The 13,272-nt window shown below is 44.2% G+C and overlaps 1 protein-coding gene across 1 annotated transcript; it reads right to left on the reverse strand.

Annotated features, from left to right (window-relative positions):
* Window positions 1-3,338: 3,338 nt before the first annotated feature.
* Window positions 3,339-10,902, reverse strand: aste1a (asteroid structure-specific endonuclease 1a). The gene is made up of 6 exons (XM_026186011.1): window positions 10,662-10,902; window positions 7,466-8,277; window positions 5,770-6,078; window positions 5,445-5,649; window positions 4,791-4,926; window positions 3,339-4,268 (listed from the first exon to the last, which is right to left on the reverse strand). Exons 1-6 carry the CDS (start codon window positions 10,786-10,788, stop codon window positions 3,869-3,871), a joined length of 1,989 nt encoding a protein of 662 aa, XP_026041796.1. The 5' UTR covers window positions 10,789-10,902; the 3' UTR covers window positions 3,339-3,868.
* Window positions 10,903-13,272: the final 2,370 nt, after the last annotated feature.

Raw genomic sequence — 13,272 nt, forward strand, 5'->3', positions numbered from 1 at the left:
GGTCAAAAATGTCCCCACTTCGAGTGTTTTTTAAAGTATAAAGTATAAATTGTCAATCAATTCAGTGTTACACCTTAGTTTAACTTAAGACCAACACATTAACACAAAATTTACCCTACATTATTTGTTCTATGGCCACCAGACATTGTTTACATAAAGCATACTTTGATTTTGAGCGAAAACAAAATGACACAATAAAATATTTAATTGTTTAGATAAATTTTACTATTTGTCCAACTACAGAGTGCTGTATGTTGAACTTTAGTGAGAAAGGTTTTTTTTGAAGCGTTTATAAATTTTAAATGGCAGCACATAATCACAGCTGTGGTCCTCAGGGGTCAAAAATGTCCCCATCTGGTTTGATTGATACTTGATTAATATGAAGTGGATTTTTCCCCACTTTTAATTAAAACTTAATTCAAACATTTTTGACACAATTTATTTTATTCCATTTCAAATTTAAGTCTGATAAAAACCTCATAAAAATGATTTTTTTTTCTTTGTTTTCAGGTAAAAAATAAATTAAATCATCAGTTATTGTGATTATTGTTTCACAACCAGAGTCGGCTGCTTTAAGGACTTGTTTTAGACGACGTGACGGCCGGAGAGAGCAAACGCAGACAAACTTCTTCACACTGTTGCTTCTGTTTGCTCTGAATTTCACACTCTTTGCTAAAATCGAATCGATTTTTCTTTAATGGAAACACGAGCAGAGCGTCGTTCACGCACGCAGCTGAGCACGCTCAGATCAACGTGCACAGAGGCGAGGAGTGCTGTACATTTATGCACTGCAGTACAGTTTTTATGTCCTTTCTGCTACTTTCTAGGATTCGTGTGGAAATTTTTGTTCTTTGTTCTGCAAACCGCTGATTTGAAAATGTTCATTTCTTTATATTTTATTAGATATAAAACTATCCAGCTGTTTCCAGCTGTGACACTAAAGGGATGATTCATGAATCAGGTAATGTCTGTTTAGGATTCTGCAGAATCAGTGCGTCTGCTTTATGGACTTTAAGTGTTTTTGAATACTAAATCTTTCCCTAAGGTTATGGCTGTTATTACAGTTTTTTCTGAATGCTTAAACACTAACTGTGATTCCTGTAGCACAATCTCTAAAACTATTCAGACTTATAGCAAAACCACTCACTGAGTTTGCAAAACTAAAAGCACAAAAACTGCTTTGCACTCAGTTTGCAATTTTGTAACACACACTTTGCAAAACTGTAGGCACAATTCACTGCACAACACTCAATTACCAAATTTCCAACACACTCCTAGCAAAAGTATACACATGTGTGGCTATCATTACACTAATTTGCCAACTGTCTGGCACACTTTCACATGTCAAAACTTTTTTAGATAATTAGTTCACTTTGCAATCAGCCTAAGCACTATAATACAGGTAAGCTGTGTGTGCGGAGTACAATGGAGGCAGCAGAAAGAGTGAGAAGTAGAGGAGGCCGAGGAAGAGGACGTGGAGGTGAAGAAGTAGGATGAAGAGGACGACAAGGACAAGGAGGAGCAAGAGGAAGACGAGGAAGGGGGAGAGGAAGGGTAGGAAGAGTAAGAAATCGAATTGCTGATGACATCAGAGCTACAATAGTGGACCATGTAATCAACCGTGGAATGACCCTGAGGGAAGCTGGCCAACGGGTCCAGCCTAACTCGAGCCGCTACACTGTAGCAAGCATCATAAGGACATCTTGAAATGAGAATCGGTGAGTACAGTCACTTTGCACAAAGATTTGTAGCACTGCCATATGCCAATGAGAAACACACCAATACCATTGATGTAAAAATACTGAAATTGTGACTTTACAGAATTGCTAGATGACCAGATGCTGGGGCAGAGGAAGCATGTTCACTGCAGACCAAGTAACCCATAGAGTCATTATGGCGATTGCAAATAATCCTATACTTGGAAATAAACACTTGTGTTTGTTTTGATGTGTGTGAATAAACAGCAGTACTTGAAGTTTGGATCCCTCTATGCTTATGGATCTATGACAGCAGTATGAGCTCACACTGACATAGCCTACCTTGTGCACAGAGAAAGCAAAAGCCAGATGTGTTTTTATTCATACCATCAGTGTGCAGTTGGCGCATTGTGTGCTTAGTAGATGATGGCTTGTGTGTACTGTTTGATACGGAAACACCATTTTTACGAAGGTGTGGAGAGTTAATCTAGCTGTGTTTGCTTTTGCAAGAGAACTACAATGTTTTGATAATTGGGTGACAGGTTTTCTTATTTGTGTGAAGAGTTTTGCAAAATTAGCCAATAGTTACAAAAAATGTGCTTAAGCAATCAGAAAAAACTGTAAAGGATTACAAGTACTTGACAGTACGAGAGCACCGAGCCAAACACGAACCTGAGAATCAACCCACCGGACAGATCTTCTGATGTCCTGTGGGCGCCGCGTGCGTTTCGTAAAATGCCTGAAACCTTCGTCATATTACGTCAGTCTGCAACCAAAATACTGCAAAATGCCCGACGCACTTCCAACAAGCTGAAACACCCAGATGTGTTTTTCAGAAGCTGATTTATGATCTGCAGCTGCACGGGTCCAAACAAACACTTACGATGCTGTGATCACCGCAGAGCGCCATCTGGTGTCCACATGTTTAGTAACTTGTCACAAATGTGATGTTCTAACAAACTGAAATGAGGAGCGCGGTGAGACGTTCTGAAAAAGCAAGAATTGATCCAAGTGTCACGCAAATTTGTCCTTAAAATGAGAAGTCCCCGAAAATAGCAGCAGAGACAGCAGCTGCGCAGAAGAGCCACAGACGACGGCCCTGGATGGGAGTCGGTCCTCCTCGGGCTCTGGGGGGATCTCCTCCATGCCTGCCTAAGGACCTGTGGGGGCGGGGCCATGGCTCCCCACTCCCACTATCAGACACTTACATGGAGAAACCTGATGAACACAAGCGCTCACACACACAGGTGTAAACAGACACACACTGTCTGGGTTGGCTGCTGTCTCCAAACATCTCGTGCGTTATCAGTCCTGTGTGCTGCTCAGTAACATTCATGTTTAGTATTGACTGTTGCTGATGCTGAGGTTGGCTGTTGCCATGGTTTCCCTGCTGTCTTCTCTCTCTCTCTTGCCCTCTTTCTTTCTGTTTCCCATCGCCCGGTCCTGTAATAACTCCAAATAAAATCAAAATTAATAATAATAATAATAATAATAATAATAATAATAATAATAATAATAATAAAGACTGGATAAATATGACAATCAAGTGGACCAGTATAGCAGGAGCAGTAAAAGAAATCTGTTGGGCATTTTTCTTATCCTTCAGACAGGACAGGAAAAAAAGATTGGGGGTCAGAAACATTTAAATCTTTATTGATGAGGTTCCTTTTATTAAACTTACATTCATGCTTCCTGTAAAATCACAAATAAAAGGCTGTAAAATCCTCTGAAATGACCCAGATTGTGGAAAAACTAGCAGATATTTGTCCCATAAAGAGTCTGGAGCACAAGAGCCAACAGAGGGAGGAGAAAGTGGGCTGAAGCCGTAGGTGGCTAAAGGCAGACCCTCCAACTCCGGCCCAATGGCGTGGGATAGTGGAAGAAATTTTTGGAATGGAAAGGCTTACCTTTGTCCTTAGACTCGAGCTCGAGAAATTTAAGAAGCTCTGGGAAAAATGGTTTGTGTACTCCCCTTTGCACTGAATAAATGAATATTACCATGATGTAAGTAGATGCTATTACTGGAACTGTGAATGTCTCCCATGCTGACCTTAAGTTTTGTATTCCCATACTGTAAAATGATAAATAAAAAGTTATAAAAAAAAAATTTAAAAAAAAGTGGGCTGAAGCCAGACAGAGTGGATGCTGACGGCGGTTCCAGCGACGGTCCGTCAGAGGAGGTCCATGCCTCGGCCCTCCTCCTTCCGGCTCAGTTCCACTTTGTTGCAGCGATTCCTTCTCTCCTTGGTTTTGTACCGAGTTCTCAGCAGCAGCCGATCATCCAGCCGCAGGTCTTCCTGTGCCCGGGCCAAGCTGCGAGCCTCTGTCTCCTCGTCGTAGTCCAGCTGGAACAGCCTGAGGTTGGTGTGGTCGTTCAGAGCCCGCCTCTCTGCCTGCTCGCTCTCTGAGAACTCGGAGCCCTGGCGGGGCCGGGGCCGGAGCCGGCGGATGGCTGACAGCATGTCGCGGTACTGCTGCACACTGGCCTGATCTGGCTTCAGGACACGCTTCAGTCTGCTCCCTGTCCTCCTCATGTGGACCAGCTGGTGGACCAGCGTCCCCTGATAGAACCTGGAGATCATAAAGAGAAGATGGAGAATGTTCGCTCTGCTGGATCATTTGTCCAAACCAGCCTTTAACTAAGCTCTGCTCTCTTTCTCCTTCCAGACAAACATGTTGGTTTAAGCAGGCGAGTCCAGAGCGCTCTGAGCTCATGTGAGAACCTCCTGAAACTCTACAACACAGTCCCCGCTCTTTGCTGCCACTTTTTCATCAAACTGTGAGGGAGGGGCTCCATCCATCCATGGATCAGGAGCCAATTGAGGCTTTTCCATGCAAACACACAGCTGTGTGAGTCTGCCTGCATATGCACATTTATACTGTGAAACAGCTGCGAGTCACTGATCTTGCAGAGCGATTGTACAGAACTGTACTGATTAAAGCCTCCGCAAACACAAACGTCACATAGAAGAAGTCATGTAACGGTTTCTACAGCACGCCATAATAAAAACACGCCTATGCACGTTTGGCACACTGATCTGCCCCATGCCTACAAACGACCTCGTGAACAAGCGCTTTGAGAGAACGCCTCACCGTGCGACGTCTGGTTCAGGCAGAGGAAGGCCCAGCAGCTGGTTCAGGTGCATGCTGTCCTTCATGCACACCTGCCACTGGCTGAAGGAGTGAGCCACGCCCACATCAGGCTTCTGATGACAGCAAGCCTGGACAACTGCAAAGCACACACACACACACACACACACACACACAGAGGGACTTATTTAGAAACATTTTTAAACCAACAAGATTTCTGCAGCACCGAAAGAAGAAAAACCTTCAACTAAACATAATAATAAAAACTAAGATCAGAAGAATCAAAGTTTTAAAAGCTGATTTTATCTTCAGAATCGTAGATTTGAACCTTTCTTTGTCGTGTAATGTAAAACAGACTAACACGGTTGTTATTTCTGGACTGAACTGAGCCTGGAGATTATTTCACAGGTAATAATATCCATGATACAGTCCACACACACGTCTCTGCTGCTAATAAACCTTTAGCCTTAATCCAGTTTAAACAGGTGAGCACTGTCCAGAGAATGTCCGAGAACAGAACAGTATCAGGCTGTAAACATGTTTATTTCTGCTGTAGTTTTAACATGGGACTCTATGGGGACTGACTCACTGCTGCCTCTGCTGGACACCAGAGGAACTGCAGGCTTTGGTAACGTCTCCTCTGGTTGTGTTTCCTACCTGCGCTGAGTCGCGATGTGTCTTTGAGGTTCATTCCCAGCAGCAACGACTTCAGCAGCTTCAGGTCCGGACGAGGCCGAGCTCTGTTCCACCAGTAACAGGTCACAGCCACTAGGAGGCGCAGCTGAGGCGGCAGCTCGTTCAGAAGTTCCTCTTTCACCCCGAGAGCCTCGAGTAAGACCTCCAGACGTTCAGAGAGCTGCGCCTGGGGCCACGAGACAGCCGGACGAAGAGTCGAAACGACATTGTGACAGACATTAAAGTTAGCTTGCTGCACTGAGGATTAAAAACACAAACCGCAGTTCATTTCCACTAAAACTGTCACCTCATGCAGTGAGTTCAGCTGGAGCCGCTGAGCCACTCGACTGAAGGTTGGTTTGATTCGGATGAATTTCAGCTGGAGGTCCTCCCTGTCTCTCTCCTCCACCTTATATGACGTCTCTTTGCCCAGCAGCAGCCCATACATCACCTGGCGGAGAGGTCTGGAGGTCAAGTTAGCACTGGGCAGGTCTTTGTGGTCCACGGGGGTGCCGAGGCTCAGCCTGTGCAGCAGCAGTACGTCCAGGGTGTCCCCGGGTAGCCGGGCCTGCATCACACACAGCTGCATCCAAGCTGGGATGCGACCAATGAGCTCCTGGAGACCAGGACACGAAGGTTTTACCAGACATTTACCTCAAGTAACATTTACATTTACAAACCCTCTGAGGTGTAAATGTCCCAACTCCCTAACCCTTTGTTCAGGAGAGTAAAACTGTCATTTTGGTGGGAAAAAAGACATTTTGATGTTTTTTAAGTGTTTTTTTTCTAGTGTAATTGCCAGTAGCTAGGAGAATCCTCCAGTCCACCCATGTTCTGCAGCACATCCACATCCAGCTCACAGGCACAGCAGGCAGGACACATCCTAACCAGACGTCCTTTAGATGTAAAGGACCAGCAGCTCTATTTTCCTCCTGAGTGCCTGAACTGCTCATCCTGTCTCTGAGCCTGGACACCCTTCAGAGGAACATCCTTTCTGCTGCTCGTATCTGAAATCTTCGTAGCAATTGGTGAAAGTAGCTGTCTGTAAATTTACAGCTCTGGTTATAAAGCATCAAGATCAGAGCAGATGCTGGTAGAACAAAAACCATTCTGATATTTATGGCGTTTGAGTTTAGGATATGTCAGAAAACATATGTACTGATCGTCACGAACTAATCTGAAGGCTCGTTTGCCCGATCCCTACAGAAGCTTGCCTTAGTTCCATCAGTAACACTAACTTCTTGGACCTGACGATGGTCAGATGGACATTTAGACTGTTTCCAGTCTTGAACTTGTAGCCATGGTCCTGAGTTCTGCTCCCATTTCCAGACTCTTCCACCTGCATCTGCAGCACTGAACCCTTCCAGCACGTTATACTTAAAGACCGTCTGAGGACCTCTGTCTCTGAGAAGAAGAAATCACCCAAAGTCCTTTTTTCTAGACTTTGGGTCCGGGGAGAAAAGCCGTCCACAACTTGAACCATCCCTGAGTTCACATGTGATCTAGGTCCTCAACATATAAACCTAAAAACTTCTTAAAACAGTGTTTGACTTCAAAGGGTCAAAGACTCAGATGGTACAGAGTCTTGTTCTTCATCAGGGAACAGCCACAGACATCAGGAAAGATGGACACAGTTTCCAGGTCTGAAAAGTGAGGCCAGTGAGGAGCTCCGTCATGTCTGCATTCTTGTCAGTAGCCAGCAGGTGGCGATAGCTGTAGGGGGAAGCGGCTTCCTGTCTTTACCTCTGTAAACACTTTCTAGATGAGTTTATGTGATCAGTAACTCGTTTTAGGTTTTTACTAAATTAAACATTATTGCACTGTGTAAATGCATTCTTGAGGCTTCAAAGCAAGACTTCAAAAACCAATGACTGCTGTCACAGCTTTGCCTCTATGAGAAAACAGAACTGACCTTCTGCACTCCAGGTTGGAAGACATTTGGTCTCCACAGTGGAACGACAGACCTCAATAAAGGACATTTTTCCTTGAATGAGAATCATTACCTCATCTAGGAACGGAGGAACAACCCCACGGACGAAGAACTCCACCAGCGAGCTGCGAGGTAGTTTGTATTCCTCCATCCCCACAGACAAACTCTGCAGCATCTTCTCCTTGTTCTGGCTCTTTCCTCCCATCAGCTCCACTGCTGCCTTCAAGGTGTCCTCTGGCTGCTCAAAGTCCTTCATCCAGCACAGCAGGCCCTCCAGGCGGCTCTGAGGCCTACTGGCGTCTGGGGCAAACCGACTCCAGATAAACTTCGGCAGCTTCACGTAGTCGTTCCCAGCCAGGGCAGCGAAGGTGGGCAGGAGCTGGGGCTGGATTTCGAAGTAGATGCAGAAGCTGGAGGTATAGTACCTCTTACAAGGGATGTAGCTCTTTGAGCCATTCCCCTTTACATCCTGCCACTGGAAGTAAGAGATGGGCAACAATCCTGCTGAGAGGTTGAAGATGTAGAAGTCGCTGTCGTTGGAAAGCACTGGGCACTGCCACTTATCAGCTAGGGCGGCTATCTCCCGGTCGGCCTCGCCAAAGCACTGGGCGACCGGGACCTTCAGCCGGGTCAGCGTCTGTCTGAACACCCACTTGGTCATAATTGGCCGGATGTCTTCCTTACCCCCGTCCTTTGCTGCTCGATGGGCTCTTTCGATCCGCTGCTCTGCCCTTTTTGTCACAGTTTCGAGCTTCTTGTTGGTGTGGTCCGAGCCTCCGTCCAGCACCATGTAAGGATCGACCTCGCAGGTTCTGAGGGCTGTGATGAACCTCTCAATCAGGCTTTCATAGGCAGCATACTCCCCGCCGTGATTCTGGTCCAGACCTGAAGAATCAGCCAAAACAAACACAACAAAGAGACTCCAAGAGTCAGTTTTGCACGTGGCGACAAACCATGCTGAACTGACATCAAGCAGAAACTGTCTGAAACAAATGCTGTCACCATGCTGTGACATCAGGAAGCTCGAGAAGATGTCAGGAAGGTCAAAGAATACTGAGGCGAGTAGTTTTACATATCCAGGACATGCGTAATGTTCAGCACGTCTGAGTGATGAAAGTGTGCATGAACTCAAACCAGTACTTCAGATACTGATCCTGTGATGTTCCCTCAGCACCTTAAAGGCTTCCATACTACACATATTTAAATGTAATGTGGTTTTTATAGATTCTGGTTCTGAACAGTGAAGCTGTAGGGACTTAGGCCTCCAGCAGGGGGCGACTCCTCAGGTTGGGAAAATGATCTCTGAGCTTAGTAATCTCCCCTGATGAGCTCAGTCTGTGGGTTCAGATCTGACTGAATCAAACGTGACTGTCTACAGTCTGAAGGTTTTTGAGTTTAGTGCACCATCAGCTGATTCTGGGTCAGTAACTCACTAAACTCTGAACTCTGTGACTTTGTGGTTGGTTAGGAGCAGTGTTGGTCAAGTTACTTGAAAAAAGTAATCAGTAACTAATTACTGATTACTTCCCCAAAAACGTAGTCAGTAAAGTAATCCTGTTACTTTACTGATTACTTATTTTCAAAAGTAATTAATTACTTAGTTACTTAGTTACTTTTTAAAAACACGATTTACAGCCTGAAGAGGTGATAAAGCGATAGATCTTTCAGCCCAATTCTACTTTCTGCATAATCCATCATACAAAATGTAATCAAATGGAAAAGTCTCCTTTTAAAACTTGTTTTGTTAGTTTTAATCTTTTAACTTTATGCATCAAGCAAACATTTAATTATCTGCAACATTCTCTGAGTTGAATAAATTAGTTTAACATTTAAACCTATTTTCTGCACATTCCAGCACATAAAATAAAATATTTTTGTGTGTTTACACTCAGTCTTTCAAATAGATGCAAGTAAAACACAGCAGAAAATAAATAAAGTCAAAGACTCAGCGGTCCTGTTGCTCTATTTTCACCTGTAAAGCAGGAGTGGGGCAGGCGGAGGTTTACCCTGGTGCAGGTGTGCCGCGGTCAGTGGAAGAATCCGCGAGTTTCTCTGTGAGTTTCCCATTACGTCGTAGCTACTTGGTGCTTGTTTGGAAGTTTAGGGGTTTTTTCGCTGTAAAAAGAAGTTTTCTTCCCACGCACAGCGGACACTAATGTTTTTGTCACTTTTTATGGAATCAAACTCAAAGTAAGGTCAGTACTTCCACGCTTTAAACGCTGCACGCTCATACTCTCTCTGCACTCCATATATGATCCATTGTTGATCTGCACACAGCTGTTGTCACGAACGTTGCACTCGCTTACGTCACTGTCGTGAGACATTCTCGCAAAAAAAATCACGGTTTTAGTAACGCAGTAACGCAGCGTTCCTACGGGAAAGTAACGGTAATCTAATTACCGTTTTTGCAATAGTAATCCCTTACTTTATTACAGTAACGCATTAGTGTAAAACAGCTGAAAGCCAAACATCCAGATCACACACCAGAGCAACATCTGCAGAGCTCAACAGCAGCGGTCAGGTTTCATAATTCTGCGGTTTAATGACTCAGACACGTTTAAAATCTTATCTGTTTTAACATTCATCACACGTGCGGGCATGGGAAGACGTGCGCGCGTGCACTATGTAAGTAAAGTTTATTAAGCGCTTTTCACAGACAGGCAGTCACAAAGTGCTGTACACAAAGATTATAATAAACAGTACACTCAACAGACATTATACACAAGGTAAAAGGTTTAAATGCAAATTAAAAATGTGAAGAATATAAAACACGTAGATCAACAAAAGGCTTGTTTGAACAGAAAAGTTTTTAACTGCTTTTAAAAAGAATCCACAGAATCAACTGGTCCACAGCCGTGGTGCCACAGACTTGGAGGCTCCGCCCCCTGTTGTCTTCAGACGGGTTCGAGGAACAACCGACAGAGTCTGTGCGCGGAGACACGAGCCGCAGAGTGTTTTAGAAGAAGCTTGGATAAATAATCTGCGGCCGTTTAATGCTCTGTATGTTAGAACAAGAATTTTAAAACGAATTCTTGCTTCTATAACACAAACACACGCGCACACACACCATACACACACACATTTTTTGCCGGTCACACCTCCGTTTGTCCGGTGGTCGTCCGTTTGTATTAACAGCAGTATTAAGTAATAGTACTAATACTTCTTATCAGCAGAATCAGTGACCTTAATGACGTCAGTAAAGAGGGTGCGCATAAACCTGCAGCTCACAAACTGAACAGACTCCTGGAGTTCAGACCGGAGCTGCTCACCTGACTCAAAGTACAGCCGGTGGTACAGGTTGGATCCATCGATCACCAGCCGGCTCCTGCCGAACTGGACGTCCCGGTAAATCTTCTGGTGGTTGTCTAAGAAGGTGGTCAGACCCTGAACCCCCATCCTGGGTGTGAGTGCGCCGCGGATCTCTAACTGCGCCTCCTCCGCTCTGTGTTTCCTTAAGTTTCATTTCTTCACATCAGCTGATTATAGCTGATAGCAGCGTGCACGCGCTGAGAGGGGCTGGGTGATATTTGGGTGATCCACCAAAGTCAGCCTGCAACAGCGGAAATATCATATGCAGAGATGGGCAGTAACGCGTTACTTGTAACGCGTTGTAACGCGTCAGTGATTAGTTACTGATTACTTTTTTCGTGATTACTCTTTTTGGTCAGAGGGGCCGATGGCGCGATATGGCAGCCTGGCCTCTGTCAGTCTGCCCCAGGGCAGCTGTGGCTGCAGCTGTAGCTGCCTCCACCAGTGTGTGAATGTGAGAGTGAATGAATAGTGGCATTGTAAAGCGCTCTATAAATGCAATCCATTATTATTATTATCATTATTATTATTTTTCAAGTAACTTGACCAACACTGATCATATGTGTTCACGTGCCTGTGTCCCCCCAAATGTGTGGCCATGGAAACAACGTCCTCCTGCCCTTCGACAGAAATATAGAAAAACATTCATTACAGAGATGTACAGTAATGTCAGTGATTACATGAAATAAAGTTACACGGGACCTCGTGTTTATCAGGGCAGGCACGTGCAGAGGGGGGGGGGGGGGGGGGGGCTGGAGGGGCTTGAGCACCCGCCCCTTTCCTGATGGGTGCCCAAGGTGCCCTTTTGTTGAGGCAACTTTAAAAAAAAAAAATTATTTATTTATTTTTTTTTATGTGTGTGTGCGTGCGGAGTCCTGTCTCTGCCCCTCAACAATAATATTTAACTATTAATCACAGTTTTGCTAAATAAAAGGATCTGGCTTGCATCAGTCACATGACCACATTTAACCAATGATCGCCCTTGACGGCAGAACGCGCTGGTTACGAGCCGGGAACGAGCTCACAAAGAGCACGCGCATTTTTAGCGGTCCGGAGCTGCAGGAGAAACTGAAACTGAAACAAACGAGCGTGCTGTGTGTGCAACAGCGCGACAAACATTACCTGTCCTTTTATTAACTGCACAGGTAGTGCTGGTCACAGCTGCTGGCTACCTGTGTAAGGCTGTCATGGGTCTGTAGCTCTGTCACCGTTTTAGGGAACATATTTAGTTTGAAAGTAAGTTTCCGGGCTTTTCCTGCCTTTCTGGAGGGATTATATTTCACTAAAAAACGATCTAATATGCATGTCCACATAATAATTATTATAATTATAATATATTAAAAAACACAAGCTGTATTTTAAAGAACATACATTAAGAAGCAGATTATATTAGATTTATATTTTAAATAAGACAAAATGTGGATGTTACAGCAGTAAAATGATTGTATCTCTACAGTTTAAAGATGTAATAAGCTTTGCCCTGCACAGAGTGGATAGTGAAACAAATGGAATCATCATAAATACATTATTACTTCCCCCTCCTTATTGCGTTATTATTGTAGCTCTAGTAATAAATAATAATGTAAGGATTCTGGATCAGCACCATGATGCCCATAGTATATACAGTATTCTGAAGAAGGTCTAACATGTCACTGTGTGTGCGTGCATGTGTGTGTTTTATGTATATGGATTTAAAAAAATATATTACTCATGATATAACATTGTCCAGACATGGCTGGTAAGGACATGAGGAGGAAACAGCAGGAGCTGTGTGAGGCTACTAAAGGCAGGGCTATAACATTTTTCTGTCATCATTTTATTATAGATTAAGTGCAAGAGTTGTTAGGTGTGGATAATTAGATTATAGTTTATTGCAATAACAAGTTGTGCCTTGTTCTCAGATAGACAGCAAGTGGAGAGTGATATATGAAATGATGGGATGGAAGGAAGAAGAGAAGCAAAGAGTGATTCACAGGCAGAGCCTAAGCGCTGTCACCAATCTTTGCACTTAGTTATTATCTCATGACACTTGTTTAATCAGCTACCATCTCTCCTGTGGACTTTTTAATGTCTACAGTCTCAGTTCAACACAGCCCTGCCCTCCCATATTAGATTTTTGATGAATGTGTGTTGTTGTTATTCAGCCTGGTTCAACGTGCCCCTTTTTAACTTTGAGCACCCGCCCCTTTAAACCTCTCTGCACGGCCCTGTATCAGGGTGTTACATGGATTTTAAGAATCGCACGCTACGTGTCAGACACTGTCTCAGCTGTAAGAAGAAAAATGATGTGATGGTTTCTGATGAATCTGGATGAGGTGGCTGCAGATGCTGCAGTGTGCACTGAGCGGTAAGAAGGTGCAACACTGAGCCCAGAGTGCTTGTGTTGTTCCTACATCACCATAACCATGCAAGGGATCAATCGCATTGTTATGATGTCATACCTTTGCAATGTGGGGGGCGGGACCTTTGTTTATATCAAACACTTTTCAGGAACCAATGGGAAGTGTTATCTTTTTAACATACCTAATATCAATCTAGGTTTGCTGTCAGGCAAATTTAAGCAAGTCATGT

This window comes from Astatotilapia calliptera, chromosome 11 (genome assembly GCF_900246225.1).
Source record: "Astatotilapia calliptera chromosome 11, fAstCal1.2, whole genome shotgun sequence".
Taxonomy (NCBI): Eukaryota; Metazoa; Chordata; class Actinopteri; order Cichliformes; family Cichlidae; genus Astatotilapia; species Astatotilapia calliptera.